Consider the following 25,754-nt stretch of genomic DNA (forward strand, 5'->3'; position numbering starts at 1 on the left):
TTAGCTAAGTGTTTCCTCACTATCTGTTTATATAGATATCCTGGATTCTTCTATTCCCTTAAGGCTGTGTGCACACGCTGCGGAAAAGGTGCGGATTCATCCGCGCGGATTTTGTACAATCCGCAGGTGAAACCGCAGGTCAAAAGACCTGCGGTTTTACCTGCGGATTGCTCTGCGGTTTTGCCCTGCGGTTTTTCATCTCCTCAATGGAGGAGATGGCAAACCGCAGGAGAATCCGCAGAAAGAATTGACATGTCAATTCTTTCTGCGGATTGAAAACCGCAGATAATCCGCGCGGAAAATTCCGCACCGTCTGCACTGCGGTTTTTGATTCCCATAGGGAATCATTGTACTGTACACCGCAGCAAAAACTGCTGCGGGTCCGCAGCGGCCAAAACCGCTGCGGAACCGCAGCAAAATCCGCAGCGTGTGCATACAGCCTAATAGGACAGTGAAGAACAGTTGATGTTACATTTCCTTTCTGAGAGAAAACAGATGCAAAATAGGAATTTAAAAGTTCGGCCTTCTCAACATCCTGTCTTACCATTTCATCATTTTCATCCTGTAAAAATCCTATAGCATCTTTGACTTTTTTGTTTTACTTTTGATATATCCCTAAAATCCTTTATTATTGATTGACATCATTTGCAAGCCTCAATTCATTGTCAGCTTTAGATAATCTGATTTGTGCCCTGCAGACAGCATTATATTCTTCTTTAGATATGCCTCCCTCTTTCCATTTTATAAACATTTTTTTTCCTCCTTTTTAGCATGTGCTTAAGTTCTGTGTTCATCCATCCTGGTTTCCTTAAATGCTTCCTATTCTTCCCTTTTTTCGGAATTGTTAACAATTGTGCTTTGAGAATTTCATTTTTCAAGATTTCCCATCCTTCCTGGACATTTTTGTCTTTAAGGATATCCAGCTATTGGATCCCTCCAATTCTCTTTCTGAATCCCTTAAAATCTGCCTTTCTAAAATCTAACCTTGAAGTCTGAGTCTTCACAGGTCTTCCTCCTCTAGTTATCCAAAGTTCTAAAATAGCATGGTCGCTACCTCCTAGGGTCCCAGCCACTTTTACCTCCTCAACCATTTCCTCCCTGTTTATATGGATTAGATCCAAGGTAGCAGTTCCCCTTGTTTTCTCCCCTACCTTTTGGAAGATAAAGTTGTCAGCAAAGAGAGGATAAGAATTTCCTTGACCTGTTAATTTTGCCTGAGAGATTCCCAACAAATGTCTGGATAGTTGAAATCTCCCATGACAACTATGTCATATTTTTTGGCGAACTTGGCCATTTGATGCATAAAGAGTTCATCCATATCTTCAGCTTGCACAGGTGGCCTGTAGTAAATGCCTACAATGGTGTCCTTTCCATTGTTCTGTCCTTGTATTCTTACCCAAACAGTTTCCACAGAACTCCCAGTCTCTGAAGCTTCAATCTCTGTGCAGATATACGTGTTTCTAACATACAATGCGACACCTCCTCCTCGTTTATCAAGTCTGTTTCTTGCAAATAAGTTGCATCCTTCTAGGTCTTGTATTCCAATCATGTGTATTGTCCCACCAAGTTTCAGTGATTCCATTGACATCATATTTCTTTTCCTGTGTTAGTAGATCCAATTCTCCGTGTTTGTTGCCCGTGCTTTGTGCATTAGTATAGAAACATTTTAGTTTGTGATTGGTTTCTCTTTCTCCAATATTTTTATTAGATTCTTCTGTCTTTGTTCTTCCTTTCCACTTCTAATAGCAGAGTTCTCAATAGCATTTGTCAGGTGTATGGCTTTTTCTGGTCTTTTGCTTCCCTTCCCATGTTGTTCTAGTTTAAAGCTCTCCTTACAAGTGTAGCAAGGCGACTTCCAAATACATGTTTTCCAGTCTTCGTAAGGTGCACCCCATCTCTAGCAAGTAGTCCATCGTAAAGGTAATTCACTCCGTGATCCATAAATCCAAATCGCTGCTGACGGCACCATCGACGTAGCCAGTTGTTCACCTGCAGAATCTTATTCCACCTCCTTGTTCCATGGCCATCCACTGGGAGGATGGAAGAGAAGACCACCTGCGCTCCCAGTTCTTTCACTTTCTTGCCTAAGTCTTCAAAGTCTCTGCAGATGGTTTCCAGGTCGTTTCTTGCGGTGTCATTTGTCCCCACATGTAGTAGCAGGAATGGGTAGTCATATGTAGGTCTGAAGAGTCCTGATATCCTGTCAGACACATCTTTAATTTTTGCACCTGGAAGACAGCACATTTCTCTTGAAGTCATATCCGGTCTGCAGATAGCGGCCTCTGTTCCTCTCAACAGGGAAACCCCATGACCACCACTCTCCGTTTCTTCTTCACAACATTTTCTTTCTCCATCCAGGAGGACTCTGAAGGCGTACAAGGATGCTAGTTGTGGGCAAAGTCTTATCCTGATGTATTTCTTCATCGTTTTCCTGCGTGAGAGCCTGGTACTGGTTTCTGAGAAGTATGGGTGCTGACTGCCTCCTGATCCTCCTGCTTCTCTGGGTCACATATCTCCATTCCTCTGTTTCTTCAGGTGCACTTCGAATTTCTTCTCTTTCTGTAACATGAAGACATAATTCTGCTCTGTCTAAGAACTCTTCACCTTCCTTAATGTTCTTCAACGTAGCTAACCTCTCTTCGAGATTTTGCAACTTTTCCTCCAACAGGGACACAAGCTTGCATTTGTGGCATGTGAAGTTTGGCTTTTCCACTGGTAAGTCTGAACATGTTGCAAGAAATGCAGCTCACCAAATGGCTCCTGGCCTCTTCCATATTGAGATTTCTTAAAAACGATGAAAGAGGAGCCAAAATTCCGATTTCCTCTTTTCAGCTGCAACGGCCAAAACCCAGTGATCATTGAGCTCGGGGAGACTCTTCACTTATCCCAGAAGGCACTGGGAATATGCAAATGATCTCCTCAAGACGCTTCCCCCTTGTAACAGGAGGTGCGGCCTCGTCAGTTCCGGACCCGATGCTTCAGCAGCACTTGCAGCCTGGTTCTCTCTTCAACTCCACAGCACTGGTCTCTACTGAGCATGTATAGGAGTCAGAGGTTTGGCTTACGGACTCCACAGCCCTGCTAGTGACATGGTCATTCAGTGGACATGGCTTCGCTCCATATAAGTGTATGGAGCGAGGCTGCGCCTATTAGATGGGCCCTGGCCAGGAGTTTGTGTAATGCATACTTACTCACTGGTCCCAGCTCAGAAAGCTGCAAATACCCACAACACACAATGCGTGCGCAGACTAAGCCATTTGTACTAGACAAACCATTTAAGCTCTAGTGGAGAGACTGCACAACAAAAGACACAGCTCTCTCGTTGGCATGACAATGTAGTCATTTAACTGCATGGATGGGATGCATTGAGTATTATAGCTATTGGGTAAAATCCCAGAAGGAGATTTATCAAAAAGTACTTTCACCACTTATGGACCAACCAGGCCCTGTTTGGCGTTAAAAAAAATTTGCTTTAAAATTGTCACATTCTAGAAGCCATAACCATCTTTCTGTAGCTGTAGGAGAGATTGTTTTCCCAACTTATCAACTGTTCATTTAAAGAAATAGAAAAAAAAAAAAAAAAAAATAGAAATTGGATCTTGACATTTAAAATGTTCCTCTTTTGATTTGCTAGTAGCAAGGAAAAGCAATCAGCTCACCGGTCTGGTCAGAAACCAATGTGAGGCATTTGTCATTGTTGGTGCGTCTCTTTGCCACTCATGCTTTTGGATAATTAAAGACACAGTATAGTGCAGGTCGATACAATTACAACAATAATGAATGTGTGACTTAACATTTTACTACTTTTGCACAACAAAATTCACTATTGGGAAAAAACGGCATGATATGGTGTGAGATATACGCTAGCTTTGTGTTTTCGGTGCAGAACTATATGGGGGGGGGGGGGGGGGGTTTTGTGTAACAAGCTGTATTTCTCCATTGGTACCATTTTGGACCGGGGTCCATACAGCTTTTGGATCATTCCTGATCTCATTTTATGTGAGGTGGCATGAACAAAAATTCCAATTCTGGCGTAGTATTTCTTCTTTATTTGTGAACTTTATTATCCTTTTACAAAGACTACTAAACTTGCACAGCCGACCCTCCTTCTCCCATGAACAAGGCCTGAATGTCTAAACCCACCATATTATTACTGGAGATGCTCTCAGTAAATCATTTAGTTTCGCAGAGCATACCAATCTGACTCAGTCATTTCAGGTTTGCTTCTATTACACTATGGTGCTCTCTTCTGTTCCTTTTCCTCCTAATGTCTACAACGCTTTTATACTCACTTAAGGTTTTTGTCTTGATTTTTGCAGCAAGAAAAGTTTGCAACTTTACAACCTTCAGAGGTCCGTTGAGTTTTTCTCGCATCCGTTCCTTTACGGACAGTAAAGTAGAAGAGCTGGAAATAACATCCATTCTGCCGAAGTTGCATGTATTCTGCAGATAAAGAAAGATTTTTACCATGAGATCTCAGTCAGGTTTCCCACTGAAAGAGCGTTTGACAGCAAAACAAAAATCATTCAGCTGCCAGTTTCCATTTAGCCAATTCTTGGATCTCTCACTTTCACTCTCATGGCTGTAAGGACCCCTATAATGGCCAGAATAGATAAGGACTATAAGGCTATGTTCACAAGTTGCGTTTTTGCTGCAGGCAAAACCTGCTATTTTGGCAGTAAAGGAACTGATTTAAAAGGGTAAAAAAGTATGAGATTTCTGAAATCTCATAGCTGCTGCTGTACAATGCAGCTTAAAATCTGCAAAAAAAAAAAAAAAAGGGAGCAAAAACGCAACGTGTGAACGTAGCCTAGAGGTCTTGATACAGAGAATCCAGGATGTGTGTATAATACAGATGGATGCATGTATTTGAACTGATATACCAGTAATTGCACAGCGGCCATGTGAAGAAAAACCACTAAACTTTAAAATTGAGGGGAAAAAACAACAAACTTGTTTCATTGGGGTGATAGTGTTAGAGTTACACGGTGACCTTGTCTGGAGCGCAGAACAAATGGCGCCGCATCGCAGGGCCAGAGCACCGAGACAAGCAAGTAGCAAATACTCACCTGGGTCTCATGTTTTATGACTTGTTTGTTGCGGTAACCTAGGGAGACTCAATGCATTTGTATGGGGCTGTGATGCAGCAGTGACAACTGCCACTCTTTGGCCTTGCGACCAGTGTCGTGGCCAAAAATCACAGTGCAGCCTCAGCCTTAAATGAGATTATTCCAAAAGTAAAATTATCTACAGGCCATGTAACAGACTGTGGGAGCCCCAGCAGTGTCCGGTAAGGAGGTCCTCGATGCCTCACTCTTAGGGTATGTGCACACAGTGCGATTTTACTGCAGATCCGCAGCGGATTTGCCTCTGCGGATCAGCTGCAGATCCGCTGGCATTGTACAGTACAATGCAATTCAATGGGTTTTCAAAACCACAGTGCACATGCTGTGGCTTTTTCCACGCGGATTTGCTGCGGTTTTAAATCTGCAGCATGTTAATTCTTTCTGCGGATTCCTCAGCGGTTTGACACCTGTTCCATTGTGCAGGCGTCAAACCGCAGGGGAAAACCACTGGCAAATCCACAGGTCAATCCGCACTGTGTGCACTCACCCTTACAGCTCATTCACATGTCAGATTTTAACACACACAAGAAACATGGACCAATGATTCTAATGAGACTTCGACCAAAGTGTAATCCATTTTTCTTGTACATGGAGAAATTAAAACAGAAAAGTTTTCCACCTTCTCCATTCTGTCAGGCCGAGATAAGCAGGGCTGTGGAGTCAGTGAGCCAAACCTCCAACTCGGACTCCTCAATTTCCATGACACCGACTCCAACTCCACCACAATGGGTTCCGATGTACACTCCACATCCCTGGTGATAAGTGAACGACACTCAGATGTCACTCAAGTGTGATTCATTTTTCATGGCCCCATAGACTTGCATTGCTGATTTTTATCCGACCCGTAAATCAATAGGGCAGGTCTCAGATTTTCTGTGGATCTCTCGGTCTTGCGAGTAATCACGGACATGCTAATGGTATGGTATGGTATGGTATGAATACTACCGTATCTGTGAAAGACACGGATCACACTCCTATGTGAAAATCCAACGTCTGAAAATAAATAAATAAATAATATCAGTTTCATCCAGAAACATGGGATGTTTCTCATTTGTCGTCTGTGTGCAGTCCGTATATTGGCTTCTTACAGCAGCAGCTAATAATCAGTTGAAAGACCATTTACAGCTTTCGCTGACAGAAGTGCAATCAATCCATTAAAAAAGGCTGCAATACAGTTGCTCAGTTCAGAGTCCGATGTTTTTTTTTCTTACACACCCATAGACTATTCTAAGTAAAAAGAAACTCCAAGCGAATGTGGCGCTAATCACCTTAACCTTAGGTCTCTTGAATAGATCCACTTACACACACACACACACACACTTGAAAAGCTCTGGAATGTAATCAAGAGGATGATGGATAGTCACAAGCCATCAAACAAAGAAGAACTGCTTACATTTTTGCACCAGACAGCGTGAAAGACTGGTGGAAGGCATGCCAAGACGCAAGAAAACGGTTTTTAAAATTCATGGTTATTGAACAAAATATTGATTTCTGAATTCTTCCCGAGTTAAACCATTAGCATTGTTGTTTCTAAAATGATTATGAACTTGTTTTCTTTGCATTATTTGAGGTCAGAAAGCACTGGGGTTTGTTTGGTTTTATTTTGTTTTTTTAATTTTGACCATTACACTTTGTCAGAAAAAAAAAAAATACACTGCTCAAAAAAATAAAGGGAACACTGAAACAACAGAATATAACTCCAAGTAAATCAGACTTCTGTGAAATCAAACTGTCCACTTAGGAAGCAACACTGACAATCAATTTCACATGCTGTTGTGAAAATGGAGTAGACAAAAGATGGAAATTATTGGCAATTATCAAGACACCCTCAATAAAGGAGTGGTTCTGCAGGTGGGGACCACAGACCAGATCTCCGTACCAATGCTTTCTGGCTGATGTTTTGGTCACTTTTGAATGGTGGTTGTGCTTTCACACTCATGGAAGCATGAGACGGACTCTACAACCCACACAAGTGGCTCATGTAGTGCAGCTCATGCAGGATGGCACATCAATGCGAGCTGTGGCAAGAAGGTTTGTCGTGTCAGCGTAGTGTCCAGAGGTGCTACCAGGAGACAGGCCAGTACACCAGTAGACATGGAGGGGGCTGTAGGAGGGCAACAACCCAGCAGCAGGAAAGCTACCTCCGCCTTTGTGCAAGAAGGAACAGGAGGAGCACTGTCAGAGCCCTGCAAAATGACCTCCAGCAGACCACAAATGTGCATGTATCTGCACAAACTGTTAGAAACCGACTCCATGAGGATGGCCTGAGGGCCCGACATCCACAGATGGGGGTTATGCTCACAGCCCAACACCGTGCAGGACGCTAGGCATTTGCCACAGAACACCAGGATTGGCAAATTTGCCACTGGCGCCTTGTGCTCTTCACAGATGAAAGCAGGTTCACACTGAGCACATGTGACAGACGTGACAGAGTGTGGAGACACCGTGGAGAGCGATCTGCTGCCTGCAACATCCTTCAGCATGACCGGTTTGGCAGTGGGTCAGTAATGGTGTGGGGTGGCATTTCTTTGGAGGGACGCACAGCCCTCCATGTGCTCGCCAGAGGTAGCCTGACTGCCATTAGGAACCAAGATGAGATCCTCAGACCCCTTGTGAGACCATATGCTGGTGCGGATGGCCCTGGGTTCCTCCTAATGAAGCCATACCTCATGTGGCTGGAGTGTGTCAGCAGTTCCTGCAAGATGAAGGCATTGAAGCTATGGACTGGCCCGCCCGTTCCCCAGATCTGAATCCGATTGAGCACATCTGGGACATCATGTCTTGCTCCATCCACAGACTTGCTGCACCACAGACTGTCCAAGAGTTGGCAGATGCTTTAGTCCCGGTCTGGGAGGAGATTCCTCAGGAGACCATCCACCACCTCAACAGGAGCATGCCCAGGCGTTGTACAGTAGGGAGGTCATACAGGCACGTGGAGGCCACATACAATACTGAGCCTCATTTTGACTTGTTTTAAAGGACATTACATTCCACTTTAATTTTGTGTGAGACTCCAAATCCAGGCCTCCATTGGTTAATAAACTTGATTTCCATTGATGAGTTTTGTATGATTTTGTTATCAGCACATTCAACTTTGTACAGAACAAAGTATTCAATGAAAATATTTCACTCATTCAGATCTAGGATGTGTTATTTGAGTGTTCCCTTTATTGTTTTGAGCAATATATACAGTATATGTTTTTAAATATTTTTAGAAAAATTTAATTTTTTTTGAGAAAATAAATTAACTTTTAGTAACAGATTTTCACTGGAAGTGGATGTATTCAAGAAATCCTAAAGGTGATGAGCTCCACATTCAATTGGAGTTTCTTTTTACGTAGAATTCACCACATATGTAGATCCGAAGCAGGATCAACACAGTTCTGTTATGAATGGGTCACCGAGGAGGAGAGCAGGCCCAGGCTAAGCCACAGAATACCAGAGAGGTTGGTAACTAAGCGGATTGCAGACCCCTGATCCTATCCACACAACTAGCAGTAGCTGTGGAGCGTACCCAAGTTATCCTAGACGCCTCAGCACAACCGGAGAGCTAACTAAGCCTAAAGCAAGAAAGGAGAAATTTAAACTGCCCCAGAGCAGACCCCAAAGGAATAGATAGCCCCCAAACATATATTGTCGGTGAGACAAGATGAAAACACAAACGCAGGCAGGAAAATAGACTGAGCAAATGATGGGGCCCACACTGACTAGACAGGAAAGAAAAGACACTGTCTGCAATCACGCAAAAAACCCTGCCAAAAGTCCAACACGTCTGATGCACAAAAATACTGAAGTCGCACGACTTCGCCCCCTACTATATCAGCACTCTGGTATATTCTGAAAGCAGAGCAAAAAGAGACCAATCTAACAGGGGACAAAACAAACTGGCACAAGCAGTAACATATGGGCGGTGATTCAGCACAGCCCCAGCCGGAGCTGGCTGATCTGCACAAAACAGAGACAAAACCAGATCAAATGCAAACAGAATAGCAAGTGAACCACTTAGCTGAACATGCAGGGACAGAGCTGGAGACAGACCTCAGGAGGAACAGGAAGAAAATCACCAGCAGGGATAGAGGGAGTCAGCTGTCTTAAATCCCAATCTGAAACCCCAGATCTCCAATCGTCATCCTCATTATCAGGTGGCAAGCCTCTGTCAATCAGATCAGCTCCATTACCTACAATAACCACCAGAGGGAGCCCAGAAAGAGAACTCGAAACCCCTCTGTCAATCAGACCAGCTCCACTACCTTCAGTAATAGCCAGAGGGAGGCCAGAAAGCGAATTCTCCAAACAGTTCTCCAAAGTGAGCTGCACACCTTAATGGATTATACAAGACCTGGAGGAGAGGTGCCTAAAGAATTGATTCATTGAGAAACTCAACATGCATTTCTTACTGATTGAAGGTGAGTATAACCACAAGTAAAAGAATTTTTTACTGTTGGTAAAAATGTATTACGCTCAGAGGGAGCGCCACACTTTTTTTTCCCCCTCTCCCTAAACCAGGGTATTTCTAAAGACATCCATAGAATAGAATGGGCAAGTGTCATCTCATCAGGAACAAACTAGTGCATGCCGCATTTTTATTCACACGCTGATTCGGTCAGTAAAGATAATCGCTCACCTGCAGTGCCCCACTGAACAACATTGGTCTGAGCGTGGTCTATTTTTCACGGATAGCACCTGGACCAAAAATACAGTGGTGTAAACGAGCTCTTATCAGAAGTCTGTGTACAGAGCATGCTGACCATGAAGGACACTTCTATAAGTAAACTGTATGAGGCCTGTGTCACACTTCTGACACTTACATTCTGATTACGGACTAGCCGCAATACTTAAGATACCTGCAGCTAGTCTACACATTGCAGTTTACTCGGTCTGAATGCCAAATGTGTGAAACAGGTCTAATACTAACGATGGGTATGCAACATCATCCATTTTTCAGGCAAGAAAAATAAATAAAAAGACAATTTTCCTGGGTACGGTCATCAATATTCCCGTTTTTTGCATCCGTATGGTATCCAGATTTTATATGAATGATTTTATAAAGACCAAATCCAGCACGGTGGCTCAGTGGTTAAAACTGTTGCTTTGCAGCACTGGGGTCTTGGGATCACATCCCATCATGGACATTTGCAAGGAGTTTATATGTTCTCCCCGTGTTTGGTGGGTTTCCTCTGGGTTCTCCATTTCCTTCCACATTCTAAACATACATCGGTAAGGAATTTAGATTATGATCCCCAATGGGGACAGTGACGGCAATATCTGTAAATCACTGTGGAATTAATGGCGCTGTATGAGTAAAACACCAAGTTTACTTATTAGTAGCAATTTTTCCCAGAACCCATGACAGCACACCTGAGAGAGGGATCCACCGAGCCTGGACAGCAAACCTACTGAAATAAAAGGGCGATATCTCTCTCCCGCTTCAGTTGGGTTACAGAGCATGAGAGTATAGTGCACACTGCACACCCATAAGGTGAGAAGGAAGGGGGGGGGGGGGGGGGAGAGATAAAAAAAAAAACAAAAAAAAAAAAACGGCTACCAGTAAGTAACGGTGTACTCCCTTCATCCATGACAGCACATCTGAGAGATTTCTGGAGAATTGAACACTCTAGGGACCAACGCTTGCAACACCCTTCTACCAAAGGTCAATTCAGCCGAGGAGGACAGATTCAGTCTATAGTGTTTAAAGAAGGTAGATGGTGCAGACCAGGTAGCGGCCTTACAGATCTGATCAATTAATATCTCAACTATTTCTGCCCAGGAGGTTGCCACGGCTATGGTGGAGTGAGTCTTGATGCTTAGCCCTCCATGGCTCAGCACCACCCTACATCTCCTCCCTTGTTTCAGTATACCACCCTACCCGCGCCCTCCGTTCTGCTGATGACCTGAGGTTAGTATCCTCAATAGTCAGAACCTCCCACTCCCGTCTCCAAGACTTTACACGTGCGGCGCCAATTCTTTGGAATGCACTTCCCAGGTCAATACGATTAGTCCCCAATCCCCACAATTTTAAGCGTGTCCTGAAAACGCATTTATTCAGACTGGCCTATCGCCTCAACACATTAACCTAACCTATCCCTGTGTGGCAGAGCCAAAAGTTTTACCATAACCAGGTTCCCAGCATCATGTTCCCACATGCTTTATGCATCCATTAGCCCTCTGTGTCTGTACTGTTACACACTTAACATTATGGCTGGGCCATACAATCAGAGCAACTGTTACCACCCACCTTTCGTGTCTCCCTCTTTCCTCATAAACTGTAAGCTTGCGAGCAGGGCCCTCACTCCTCTTGTTATTTGTTATAATCTACTGTATGTGATTATTGTTATGCTGTAATGTCTATTGTCTGTACAAATCCCCTCTGAAATGTAAAGTGCTGCGGAATATGTCGGCGCTATAAAAATAAAATTTATTATTATTATTATTATTCAGGAGCCTAGGTGTAAGATAAACTAACGGCCTCCCTAATCCATTTGGCAATGGTACCCTTAGATACTCCTTACTGCTACCCTGAAAGGCTACAAGTAGGGACTGGTTCTTCTTCCACTGACTGGTCATGGACATATACTCCAACACGGACCCCCCTTTACATCTAAGCTATGGCATTTTTGCTCTCCTGGATGCTTAGGGTCGTTACAAAAGGAGGGCAAAGTAATGTCTGGGCTCCTATTGAACTTAAGAGCAACTTTGGGAAGATAGGCCGGGTCAGGCCTTAGTGCAATCCTATCCTTATACACTTGCGTATGGGGGGGGGGGGGGGAACACACACACACACACACACACATTTGGACAGGACCTGTATACCGCTCACCCTGTGGGCCGATGTCAGAGCCACTAGTAAAACGGTCTTAAGTGTGAGGAACGTAGCAGATAAATTCTGTAAGGGCTCGATCTAGGCTTTAATTAGCAGCTCTAGTACTAGGTTCAGATCCCATGGTGGAATTTTCGGGACTATAACTTGGTCTGGATCTACCACAGGATTTTATAAATTGTGACACCCATCCATTTGCTGCCAGGTTACAAATTGCTGCAAATCTTTGATGTTAATCAGCTTCCTACTTTTTAACAGCGTGGAGACTAACCCCTGGTGAGAAACCTTGCTTACTCCGTAATGCCCTCTCAATTTCCATGCTGCTAGATGGAAGCCCTTTATTTAAGAGTGGCATACTGGCCTCTGTGTGAGGTCAGGGATCTCAGGTAGGCTCGGCCGTGTCTCTCTGGGTCTGCCCTTTCAGCCACGTCTATGTTTGTGAAGGATTCGGGCACGTACACCGTGTGCCAGTGCCTCTATATGCATGACACTCTCTCCTTGGCTACCCCTCGGCATTCTGCCTCGTGCACACCACGCGCTCCCCAACCTGGCCTCACTCACTGTCGTCAGGGACGCCGACACTCTTCACTCATCTGTGCCGGATGTGACTTGATCACCAGACCGCTCACTTGATCGCAGTGCATCCGGTGACATGGGCTGGTTGCCAAGATGTTACCTGATGCTGTAGCACTGCAATACTTGTCACCAAGCCCCCTACATAGCTATTTGTGCATCACCACACACCCCTCCTTTTCTTTATTGGTCCATACCTGTATATACACCCCCCCCACCACCATCCTAATGACGCCACCCCCTGACGAAGGCAGCGTGCTGAAACACGCGTTGGGGAAGATGCCATCCAGATGCCAAATATCTGCATTGCCATTGTAAGTTACCATCCACTTTGGATCTTACACTCCCACATGATCTCCTTTCTTCCACACAACATATATGATGTATGCTGTTACTTGGTGCCCTGACATTCTAATGGTACACACTTGTTTATTAACCATGGACTCATGGTAACACTTACATTATATTGCATAAGCAATTTACTCACTTGCTAATATTTTGCTTGTTATGTTGTAATTTTATTAAACTTTTTTTCCTTTGCATATCATTCTGGAACTTTTTCACCCAGCTCTACTGTTTTTACTCTTTTGGGTGCGCGTCTTTGTTTTTAAAAGAGGTTGTCCGGGCTTTTCACATAATCTCCGTGCATATCTGGGCTGCAGAATAATGACAATAAGTAACTTACCTTCTGTCACCAGTTTGCAGGGTTTTCTAGATATCAGTCTCTTGCTTCTGAGCAGAACATCCAGGGGGGGAGGGGGGGTATTCTGGCATTGAAATGAGAACTGGTCATTTCCTCCTACTCTACTAAAAACCTGCCCTCTATAGCAACAGGCCCTCCCCAACCACATGAACAAGCCCTCCTCACACAGTAACAAATCCTCCCCCTCTAGCAGCCTCAGTGCAGAGAGCAGGACCACCCAGCTGCTCCTCCCCCAGACACACACTGAACAATTATCTATGGAAAGTGAAACTCTAGTGAGGAGGGAAAATCATCCTGTTTTTAGTAGCGTAGGAGGAAACGACCAGCTCTTATTTCAATGCCAGAACACACACCCCCTTGGACATTCTGCTCAGAAGCAAGACACTGATATCTACAAAACCCTGCAAACTGGTGACAGAATTTAAATTACTTATGGTCACCATTCTGCAGCCCAGATATGCACTGAGATTATGTGAAAAGCCCGGACAACCCCTTTAAGTAATTTTACTTTAACAGGAAAAAACCATCAATGATTATAGTATTTTACCTGATTAACTTAATAAACTGAATTTTCTCACCACAATACCTTGGACTATATGGTCGATTTCCTTTGCTCTTAGTTTTTCCTGTATTTTTCCCCTACTGTCCACATATCACCTAGGTCCGGCTCCATGGTCGCAGGGATAGAAATCTTTTATCCGACCCTTTATTGTAATTCTACTTAATTGTGTTAGACACCCTGCCACCATTAAGCATTCCTTTGTTATCTTTGTTTCCCCTTATCCGTGCAACAGAGACATATTGGCCAGCATTTTATCTCTTGGGGTCTTGTCTTTAAGCTGCCCCTCGATTTGTTGCAGCCAGATCATAAGGGAGCGGGCAGTACAGGTTTCAGCTATTGCCAGCTTCAGACCCTCAACAGCTGCCTCCCAGGTGTACTTAAGAAACCCATCCACTTTTTAATCCAGCAGATCCCTAAGCACCCTGGAAACCTCAAAGGGCAGAACTCTGAAAATTTCGCCACTGCGCCATCAATTTCAGGGACTTTATCTCAGATCTTGGAGTCTTTCCTCAAAGGGCTATCTCCTCTTTGAGGACGAGGGCAAAGTATCAGACCTTTCCGGCTTTTTCCACTCCTTATTTATGATTGCTTGTATCTTGCTATTAACCGGAAAAGTGTGCTTTTTTCTTTCCTCCAACCCTCCCAACATTATATCCTTCAGGGACTTAGATGTTCTCTCCTCCTTCAAGCCCATTGTTGACCTAAAAGCTCTGACAAGCCTATCCGTATCCTCAGCAAGAACGCACGGTCTGCTCGCTATTTCACTATCCAAGGAGGAGGAGGACAGGAATTCACTGTGATATTTTCCCACCAACCATGGAGAAACATCACACGCCATAGCATCCTTCTAAGCTCTTTACCTCCCCTTCTTTAACAGGTTTGAGGGACGACGGAGATGTCCCTCCTGCAATGTGCCCCCACTTTGGCATTCCCCCAGGCCATAAAAAACCATGCAATGTTTATCTGTAATTAAAACCCAAGAACAAACCCTTTGAAACTCTTCACACAAGGGTGCAAACTTTTTTTTGCACCTGGCTCTTTGTCTGAGAGAAGCACATGGAAACACCGTCGTACAAGTCACAGCAGGCTCTGAGGTATTGAATCTGAAAATGACCTATAATATCAATGCAATATCTGAGCCTAGCACATTATCAGAATCGGCATTCCTTTCCCCACTCCCCATATTATTTAGCCACCTCCAGAACCCTGCATTACAGAGTTATAAAGCATATCTAACAATAATTACATACGGTAGGCATACTTAGTCACTATGCGCAGATAAAATCCAGTGGAACCCATTGGCAGCGCCACCGACCCATTCAGAGCTTTGGGTGGAAAGTCATGGGCCAACCACGATTCTGGGCAGAAAATCATATTCTCAGAGATGGGAGGAGGGAGGAAGCCCAGCCCAGGGGAGGCAGCAGAGTGTGGGAGGGAACAGCCGAAGAGATATAAGGAAGACCCTCATTTTGGACTTTGTTTTCTAATGGCCGGAGGATACGTTAGCTGACGTAGCCAGGAAAGCCTTTAATAAGATTTGGACCCGTGATCCACCAATGCCTCCCTGTGGTCACATGCTACATAACACAGTAACTGCAACCTATCTATACTCTATCCTTGTACTACACTTGTGACTGTATACCTGTATATTGTTCTTGTAAATATATACCTGTATATTTCTAGTGCTCCTTTTTGGCGATTAAATATAAAATAATCTTGGGCTGCTCTTTTATCTCGATTTACAAATCCCCCACGTCCGCACGCTCGGTTGGTCAATTGTACGCTACCGGGTTGGTTTCTGACCCGATAAAAGCCTGTCGTCGGACAGGGCTTATATCGAACGAGGAACTGGTGGCAGAATACCGTATTGTTTTAGTGAGGAACTCTGGCAGTGACGGCCAGGAGGTTTAAATATATATCCCCAGCCTGGACTGGTGAAATATATCCCTCCTCACTGGGAGCACCTCACCAACTCGTACATATAAAGGAAGCCTTTCCAGCGACCATTTGCCCCCGGTGCAGTTCCATGACTGACCTGGAGCAAGTGGTGGCACCAGAGAGCCAATTCCTGCGGGTCCTTCTCTCCCCTCCCCCAAGGTGAGCAAATTTGAAGTCCCCCATGCCCTGTGAGATCCCTCACAACAGGGTCTTTAGGGAATCTTCAACCTCAGTCTTGATCATGGAGCTAAGGTTTGCAGCAAAGTCAGGGGTCTCATCCAAGATAGTTTTCTGGATGCAGTCCTAACAGGCTCTTCTGCCAGTGGACTGCCAGCAGGATCTTACATAGGGCACACTTCTTATTCTTTGTGCTAGCCTTCCTAGGTCCTTAGTGATTTAAGAAAATGGCTCTTAAAAAAAAAAAAAAAAAGGTGACATTCACATAGATCACTCACCGTCCTCTGTCACATCAAGGGTACCGGATTCGGATGCTGATCAGGGGTCCATACGACATTCCTTCTGGATACCGTGCAGTCATGCTAGCTCCCACTCCTGTGACTGGGACGGCTGCCACTCCTGCCACTTGAGCGGCTGCTCTCTTTAGTATGCCAAAGCTGTTGATGGGCACAGGTAATGGTGAATGCGGCTACTGCAATAGCTGCTGTGGTCTTCTCAAGTCATCCATGATGGAGTGAGCTTCAGACATAAGCGCCTTGTTGTGGTCATCGCTTCTTTTTATGGGGGATCCACAGCGCTTCTCCTCGGTTCCACCTCATCCGATCCCGAATAAGTTTCCCTCCTCACTTCATACAGCCCCCACCAGGACGTGCCGAAAACCCCATGTGTCCCGACTGGCATTCTCACACAGGGTTCCTCTATCTTGCTTCAGGCGCGTTTTCTACGACGTCACCTAGGCACACCCATTCCCAACGTGTCTTGCCCGTGACACCAGCAGAAGCCTAACCCACCACGGAGTCTGCAGCCGGAAGATGGTGGGAGAGCGGAGCCAGACATGCATAGCATAACGTTAGTGTATGTGCACAAAGGCCCCACCTGGACCCATAGACGACGTTTCCATCATCTGAGGGCTGTTATGATTGGGTCACCAAGGAGGAGGAGAGCAAGCCCAAGCTAAGCCACAGAAAACCAGAGAGGTTGGTAACTAAGCGGATTACAGACCCCTGATCCTATCCACACAACTAGCAGTAGCCGTGGAGCGTACCTACAATGATCCTAGACACCTCGGCACAGCCGGAGAGCTAACTAAGCCTAAAGCAAGAAAGGGGAAATCTAAACTGCCCCAGAGCAGACCCCAAAGGAATAGATATCCCCCAAACATATATTGTCGGTGAGACAAGATGAAAACACAAAACGCAGGCAAGAAAATAGACTGAGCAAATGATGGGGCCCACACTGACTAAACAGGACAGGAAAGGAAAGATGCAGTCTGCAATCGTGCAAAAAACCCTGCAAAAGGTCCAACACGTCTGATGCAAAAAACCCTGAAGTAGCACGACTTCGCCCATTATATCAGCACTCTGGTATATTCTGAAAGCAGAGCAAAAAGAGGCCAATCTAATAAGGGACAAAAACAAACTGGCACAAGCAGTAACATATGGACGGTGATTAAGCACAGCCCCAGCCGGAGCTGGCTGACCCACACAAAACTGAGATAGACAAAACCAGAGCAAATGGAAACAGAATAGCAAATGAACACTTAGCTGAACATACAGGGACTGAGCTGGAAACATCAGACCTCAGGAGGCAATAAGAAAATCACCAGCAGGGATAGAGAGAGTCAGCTGTCTTAAATCCCAATCTGAAACCCCAGATCTCCAAACGTCATCCTCATGATCAGGTGGCAAGCCTGTTAATCAGATCAGCTCCATTACCTCCAGTAACCATCAGAGGGAGCCCAGAAAGAGAACTCGCAACCCCTCTGTCAATCTGACCAGCTCCACTACCTTCAGTAATAACCAGAGGGAGGCCAGAAAGCGATTAACACAACAAAGGGCCCATCCACAGGCATACCGCCTGCTCTTCCAGTACCAGGACAGGCGTGGGTAAGTTAAAAAAATAAACTGTCACGGTTCCACCCCTCAGCCTGTGCTGTCATGAGGACCTGGCACGCACACCGCGCATGCGCCGCTATACCTGCTCCTATTGGTCCTCCGGCCCCATGTGACACGTTACATGGGCTAACTTAAGGTCCTATTCCCCACATTATACCATCTCTTTGAGAAAGCGGCGTTTGGGCTAGCCAAACGCGCATCAGGGGCGGACGATGGCTTTGGGACCCCTTCTCTGGCACCTTCATCACCCCGACTTAGCACCTTTGGCTGAATTTTGACTTTACTGTCAGTACGCCTCACCACTATGGGTCACTTGACTAGGGCTACTTTTTACTAAGTGGGGCTGGGTTGTCAGAGGAGTTATCCCTGAATTTGCCTGTACGTTCCTTGGTGCACTATGGTCACTTTGTTGTTACTATGTTTTTAGATATATGAACCATACCAAAAAAGGTGATTACAAGGCCAAGAATTAGAAAAAAGCTCATAGTTTATTCAATAGAATTTACATAAAATCCGATTGACAGGATCATTAGGGGAAAGGGTTAGAAAAATACATAGATACACATAGAAGGAAGGTCCGAAACGCACGTCGGGACGGACACGCTCATCCCAGTGTGTGGCACGCTCCCCTGCTGCTGCTATTTATAGTAATTAGCTCCTGATATTTTTGGCACTGGTCTGATTTGTGTATTTGTGCTGATTATGGGAGATTGTGAGCAGTTAGTGGGGTGGAATTACTGTGCATGTGATAGTGGGGATTGATTGTGGCATATACCCCAGCTACTTGCACATGTATTATTCAATACTGCCCACATGTGTTATTAGTGGAATTGTATCCACACCATTTTGAACTATTTTGTTCTGATGCACTGCTTATATACACATTCACTTGGATGAGTATGTCCCTTTTTGTATGTGCCGGTGTACTACCGTATCTGTGTGTGTTTTTCTAACCCTTTCCCCTAATGATCCTGTCAATCGGATTTTATGTAAATTCTATTGAATAAAATTATGAGCTTTTTTCTAATTCTTGGCCTTGTAATCATCTTTTTTGGTATGGTTCATATGTTGTTGGTGATAGGCAACTATAATCCGTATTACATATAGATGTTAAATGTACTATATGGTATACCATGTGTGTAAGTTTGACCTGTTGGTTCTTTTTAGATATATGTATTTTCTACCCTGAATAAAATTTATTATCTTTTACATCATTTTTTCACCTTGTACTCATTCTCTGGTGTTGTTCAGTATTTTGATTGACAGCATGGCCATCCAATCTGGTTTAGGGGCCTAATGAGCTGTCGGTGTGTTGATTGATAGCTCAACTAGCCAGTCTGTGACTGGGAAGTGTCGGCTGTCTTCAAGTGTTTACTATCCCGGGTGATTGCCATGCCTACTTAACTGAGCAGCTTCTCCCAGACCACTGCCTGACGTATATTCAACAAGTAAGGTTTGTGCTCCCTGTGCCTTGAGTTCTGTACGCTTGATCTGTTGCCCGATCTTGGACTTCGTTCTGACCATCCGCCTGTTTAACCCCTTCTGCTCCGATCCATTATCCTCCCGTTACTCTGACCTCTGAACATTATCTGACTATGCTTTTGTCTCTTCCTTCTGTGTACGACGTACCCTCCTGGCTTCTGACCTTGGACTCCTTGTTCACTCTGAATCAGGCTTGATCATGAGAAGTGAATAGAGTCACACAAACTCTACAATCCGCCCGGGTTTAAGCACAAGGTTTCCCATTCAGGACAAGAAACCAACTGAAGGGGGTGAGATACAACCCTTTTATTTCAGTAGGTTTCCTGTCCTAATAATGGCACAATTCAGCTTCCTATAGTAATAACTAATGTATCCTTGAAAACCACATGACACACGAATTGTGAGCTGCATGAGATGCCACTTACAATGGTCAGACCCAGAATCCAGATGTTAGTGGTGCAGCTGCCATATTTTGAGTGCAGATCATTGGGCTGGGTGTAACCACGCTCATTTTCGCCACCACACCAAAACGCACTGGTTGTTTGGCACAGACTAATTATACGCTCGTGTGAACGAGCCCTGACACTAGGGCACACAAGTGTCAGAAATCTCATACCACTCTTTTACCCATCATTTGGTGGATAGAAATGAAAAGTAAAAAACAGACACAGGAAGAGGCCTGTGCTGTGGCATAGAGCTGTGTCACAGAGTAATCACAGGGTTTGGATTAATGCATTTTACATAGCAAGACTCATTACCTGCAATGTCACACTACGTCTCTGGCCGCTCAGCCCCTGCGTTACCAACTGTGGAGACCCTCAGAACAAATGGCCCCACGTACAGCCCTGCAGTGCCAGCACACAGGACCACAGAGGGGAACGGCCCCACCTACAGCCCCGCCAGCACACAGAGGGAAACGGCCCCACCTACAGCCCCGCCAGCACACAGAGGGAAACGGCCCCACCTACAGCCCCGCCAGCACACAGAGGGAAACGGCCCCACCTACAGCCCCGCCAGCACACAGAGGGAAACGGCCCCACCTACAGCCCCGCCAGCACCCAGAGGGGAACGGCCCCACCTACAGCCCCGCCAGCACCCAGAGGGAAACGGCCCCACCTACAGCCCCGCCAGCACCCAGAGGGAAACGGCCCCACCTACAGCCCCGCCAGCACCCAGAGGGAAACGGCCCCACCTACAGCCCCGCCAGCACACAGAGGGAAACGGCCCCACCTACAGCCCCGCCAGCACACAGAGGGAAACGGCCCCACCTACAGCCCCGCCAGCACACAGAGGGAAACGGCCCCACCTACAGCCCCGCCAGCACACAGAGGGAAACGGCCCCACCTACAGCCCCGCCAGCACACAGAGGGAAACGGCCCCACCTACAGCCCCGCCAGCACACAGAGGGAAACGGCCCCACCTACAGCCCCGCCAGCACACAGAGGGAAACGGCCCCACCTACAGCCCCGCCAGCACACAGAGGGAAACGGCCCCACCTACAGCCCCGCCAGCACACAGAGGGAAACGGCCCCACCTACAGCCCCGCCAGCACACAGAGGGAAACGGCCCCACCTACAGCCCCGCCAGCACACAGAGGGAAACGGCCCCACCTACAGCCCCGCCAGCACACAGAGGGGAACGGCCCCACCTACAGCCCCGCCAGCACCCAGAGGGGAACGGCCCCACCTACAGCCCCGCCAGCACCCAGAGGGGAACGGCCCCACCTACAGCCCCGCCAGCACCCAGAGGGGAACGGCCCCACCTACAGCCCCGCCAGCACCCAGAGGGGAACGGCCCCACCTACAGCCCCGCCAGCACCCAGAGGGGAACGGCCCCACCTACAGCCCCGCCAGCACCCAGAGGGGAACGGCCCCACCTACAGCCCCGCCAGCACCCAGAGGGGAACGGCCCCACCTACAGCCCCGCCAGCACCCAGAGGGAAACGGCCCCACCTACAGCCAGACAGCACCCAGAGGGGAACGGCCCCACCTACAGCCAGCCAGCACCCAGAGGGGAACGGCCCCACCTACAGCCCCGCCAGCACACAGAGGGGAACGGCCCCACCTACAGCCCCGCCAGCACACAGAGGGGAACGGCCCCACCTACAGCCCCGCCAGCACACAGAGGGGAACGGCCCCACCTACAGCCCCGCCAGCACCCAGAGGGAAACGGCCCCACCTACAGCCAGACAGCACCCAGAGGGGAACGGCCCCACCTACAGCCAGACAGCACCCAGAGGGAAACGGCCCCACCTACAGCCCCGCCAGCACCCAGAGGGAAACGGCCCCACCTACAGCCAGACAGCACCCAGAGGGAAACGGCCCCACCTACAGCCCCGCCAGCACCCAGAGGGAAACGGCCCCACCTACAGCCCCGCCAGCACCCAGAGGGAAACGGCCCCACCTACAGCCAGACAGCACCCAGAGGGAAACGGCCCCACCTACAGCCAGACAGCACCCAGAGGGAAACGGCCCCACCTACAGCCCCGCCAGCACCCAGAGGGAAACGGCCCCACCTACAGCCCCGCCAGCACCCAGAGGGGAACGGCCCCACCTACAGCCAGACAGCACCCAGAGGGGAACGGCCCCACCTACAGCCAGACAGCACCCAGAGGGGAACGGCCCCACCTACAGCCAGACAGCACCCAGAGGGGAACGGCCCCACCTACAGCCAGACAGCACACAGAGGGGAACGGCCCCACCTACAGCCAGACAGCACCCAGAGGGGAACGGCCCCACCTACAGCCAGACAGCACACAGAGGGGAACGGCCCCACCTACAGCCAGACAGCACCCAGAAGGGAACGGCCTCCGCCGACAGATGGCACCAGGGTAGACAATTGGTGTTTGCAGAGGAGGAACAGCCGGGGTCTTACATCCGTCCTCTGCACTGGGCAGGTGGAGGGGCCCAGTATTCAGAAGCTGGAATGAGTACAGCACGGGCTGTAGGACCATGGAGCGGAGAGAAACCGTCACGCCTAATACGCAGGCCGGGCCGTGAGCACGGAGGCAGCAGTACCGTCCGCGCTGCCGCTTACCTCTACACTTCGTCTCAGCCGCCGTTACTTCCACTCTTCCAGAAACAATTTCAAATATCGAGCTCCATCATAACGCAAGCGCAGTAATAGCGCTTTGAGCGACCAATCCAAATGTGCAGTGGGCGTTAGTGATGGGAAGTTCGGCTCTTTTTGGCGATTCGGCTCCGCTCACCATAAAGAGCCGGCTCTTTTAACGGCTCTTTTTTTAATAGTAATCCGTTTTCCACAGTCCTCGCTCCATCCTCTCCTGTACAGTGAGGCCTCATTCTCCACCTATATAAGGATCTAGTGAGGCAGTGTAGACTGTTATACAGCATGATTGTCAGCTCTTGTGATCAGGGCCCTGCTCCTCGCTCCGGTCTCTCCTGTACAGTGAGGCCTCATTATACCCCTGTATAAGGATCTAGTGAGGCAGTGTAGACTGTTATACAGCATTGCTGTCTTCTCAGATTGTCAGCTCTTGTGATCAGGCCCCTGCTCCTCGCTCCGGTCTCTCCTATACAGTGAGGCTTCATTCTCCACCTATATAAGGATCTAGTGACGCAGTGTAGACTGTTATTCAGCATTGCTGTCTTCTCAGATTGTCAGCTCTTGTGATCAGGGCCCTGCTCCTCGCTCCGGTCTCTCCTGTACAGTGAGGCCTCATTCTCCACCTATATAAGGATCTAGTGAGGCAGTGTAGACTGTTATTCAGCATTGCTGTCTCCTCAGATTGTCAGCTCTTGTGATCAGGCCCCTGGCTCCTCGCTCCGGTCTCTCCTGTACAGTGAGGCCCCATTCTCCACCTATATAAGGATCTAGTGAGGCAGTGTAGACTGTTATTCAGCATTGCTGTCTCCTCAGATTGTCAGCTCTTGTGATCAGGGCCCTGCTCCTCGCTCCGGTCTCTCCTGTACAGTGAGGCCTCATTATACTCCTGTATAAGGATCTAGTGACGCAGTGTAGACTGTTATTCAGCATTGCTGTCTCCTCAGATTGTCAGCTCTTGTGATCAGGCCCCTGGCTCCTCGCTCCGGTCTCTCCTGTACAGTGAGGCCCCATTCTCCACCTATATAAGGATCTAGTGAGGCAGTGTAGACTGTTATACAGCATGATTGTCAGCTCTTGTGATCAGGGCCCTGCTCCTCGCTCCGGTCTCTCCTGTACAGTGAGGCCTCATTATACCCCTGTATAAGGATCTAGTGAGGCAGTGTAGACTGTTATACAGCATTGCTGTCTTCTCAGATTGTCAGCTCTTGTGATCAGGCCCCTGCTCCTCGCTCCGGTCTCTCCTGTACAGTGAGGCCTCATTCTCCACCTATATAAGGATCTAGTGACGCAGTGTAGACTGTTATTCAGCATTGCTGTCTCCTCAGATTGTCAGCTCTTGTGATCAGGCCCCTGGCTCCTCGCTCCGGTCTCTCCTGTACAGTGAGGCCCCATTCTCCACCTATATAAGGATCTAGTGAGGCAGTGTAGACTGTTATTCAGCATTGCTGTCTCCTCAGATTGTCAGCTCTTGTGATCAGGGCCCTGCTCCTCGCTCCGGTCTCTCCTGTACAGTGAGGCCTCATTATACTCCTGTATAAGGATCTAGTGACGCAGTGTAGACTGTTATTCAGCATTGCTGTCTCCTCAGATTGTCAGCTCTTGTGATCAGACCCCTGCTCCTCGCTCCGGTCTCTCCTATACAGTGAGGCTTCATTCTCCACCTATATAAGGATCTAGTGAGGCAGTGTAGACTGTTATTCAGCATTGCTGTCTCCTCAGATTGTCAGCTCTTGTGATCAGGCCCCTGCTCCTCGCTCCGGTCTCTCCTGTAAAGTGAGGCCTCATTCTCCACCTATATAAGGATCTAGTGACACAGAGTAGACTGTTATACAGCATTGCTGTCTCCTCAGATTGTCAGCTCTTGTGATCTGGCTCCTCGCTCCGGTCTCTCCTGTAAAGTGAGGCCTCATTCTCCACCTATATAAGGATCTAGTGACACAGAGTAGACTGTTATACAGCATTGCTGTCTCCTCAGATTGTCAGCTCTTGTGATCTGGCTCCTCGCTCCGGTCTCTCCTGTACAGTGAGGCCCCATTCTCCACCTATATAAGGATCTAGTGAGGCAGTGTAGACTGTTATTCAGCATTGCTGTCTCCTCAGATTGTCAGCTCTTGTGATCAGGCCCCTGCTCCTCGCTCCGGTCTCTCCTGTAAAGTGAGGCCTCATTCTCCACCTATATAAGGATCTAGTGACACAGAGTAGACCGTTATACAGCATGATTGTCAGCTCTTGTGATCTGGCTCCTCGCTCCCGTCTCTCCTGTACAGTGAGGCCCCATTCTCCACCTATATAAGGATCTAGTGAGGCAGTGTAGACTGTTATACAGCATTGCTGTCTCCTCAGATTGTCAGCTCTTGTGATCAGGCCCCGGCTCCTCGCTCCGGTCTCTCCTGTACAGTGAGGCCTCATTCTCCACCTATATAAGGATCTAGTGACACAGAGTAGACTGTTATACAGCATTGCTGTCTCCTCAGATTGTCAGCTCTTGTGATCAGGCCCCTGCTCCTCGCTCCGGTCTCTCCTGTAAAGTGAGGCCTCATTCTCCACCTATATAAGGATCTAGTGACACAGAGTAGACTGTTATACAGCATTGCTGTCTCCTCAGATTGTCAGCTCTTGTGATCTGGCTCCTCGCTCCGGTCTCTCCTGTAAAGTGAGGCCTCATTCTCCACCTATATAAGGATCTAGTGACACAGAGTAGACTGTTATACAGCATTGCTGTCTCCTCAGATTGTCAGCTCTTGTGATCTGGCTCCTCGCTCCGGTCTCTCCTGTACAGTGAGGCCCCATTCTCCACCTATATAAGGATCTAGTGAGGCAGTGTAGACTGTTATTCAGCATTGCTGTCTCCTCAGATTGTCAGCTCTTGTGATCAGGCCCCTGCTCCTCGCTCCGGTCTCTCCTGTAAAGTGAGGCCTCATTCTCCACCTATATAAGGATCTAGTGACACAGAGTAGACCGTTATACAGCATGATTGTCAGCTCTTGTGATCTGGCTCCTCGCTCCCGTCTCTCCTGTACAGTGAGGCCCCATTCTCCACCTATATAAGGATCTAGTGAGGCAGTGTAGACTGTTATTCAGCATTGCTGTCTCCTCAGATTGTCAGCTCTTGTGATCAGGCCCCGGCTCCTCGCTCCGGTCTCTCCTGTAAAGTGAGGCCTCATTCTCCACCTATATAAGGATCTAGTGACACAGAGTAGACTGTTATACAGCATTGCTGTCTCCTCAGATTGTCAGCTCTTGTGATCAGGCCCCGGCTCCTTGGTTGAAGACAGTCTTACCATGTATTCCTTTCTAATCTGTGGCGTTTTTTGTACATGTCCTGTCTGGATTAGTAAGTGCTGCAATCCGTGTTGGCGCTGTATAAAAGTATAAGGCGGGGGTCACACTGGCGAGGAATACGGGCGAGTGAGAG

The 25,754-nt window shown here is 47.5% G+C and overlaps 1 protein-coding gene across 3 annotated transcripts in view; it reads right to left on the bottom strand.

The window, feature by feature from the left end:
* Nucleotides 1–22,465, bottom strand: part of SGO2 (shugoshin 2) — a 145,662-nt gene extending 123,197 nt beyond the window's left edge. For 2 of the 3 annotated variants that reach the window (XM_073558223.1, XM_073558225.1), the window contains exons 1-2: nucleotides 22,310–22,465; nucleotides 4,293–4,443 (exon numbers count right to left, since the gene is read on the bottom strand). In XM_073558223.1, the coding sequence (XP_073414324.1) occupies nucleotides 4,293–4,438 (146 nt within the window). In that variant the 5' untranslated portion in view covers nucleotides 4,439–4,443; nucleotides 22,310–22,465. Of the gene's footprint in view, nucleotides 1–4,292; nucleotides 4,444–20,031; nucleotides 20,054–22,309 lie in introns of those variants that run through there. The other variant, XM_073558224.1, reaches the window with a different exon arrangement.
* Nucleotides 22,466–25,754: the final 3,289 nt, after the last annotated feature.

The sequence above is a fragment of the Dendrobates tinctorius genome, unplaced genomic scaffold (assembly GCF_039654945.1).
Source record: "Dendrobates tinctorius isolate UK_male_01 unplaced genomic scaffold, ASM3965494v1 ptg000254l, whole genome shotgun sequence".
NCBI classification, from domain to species: domain Eukaryota; kingdom Metazoa; phylum Chordata; class Amphibia; order Anura; family Dendrobatidae; genus Dendrobates; species Dendrobates tinctorius.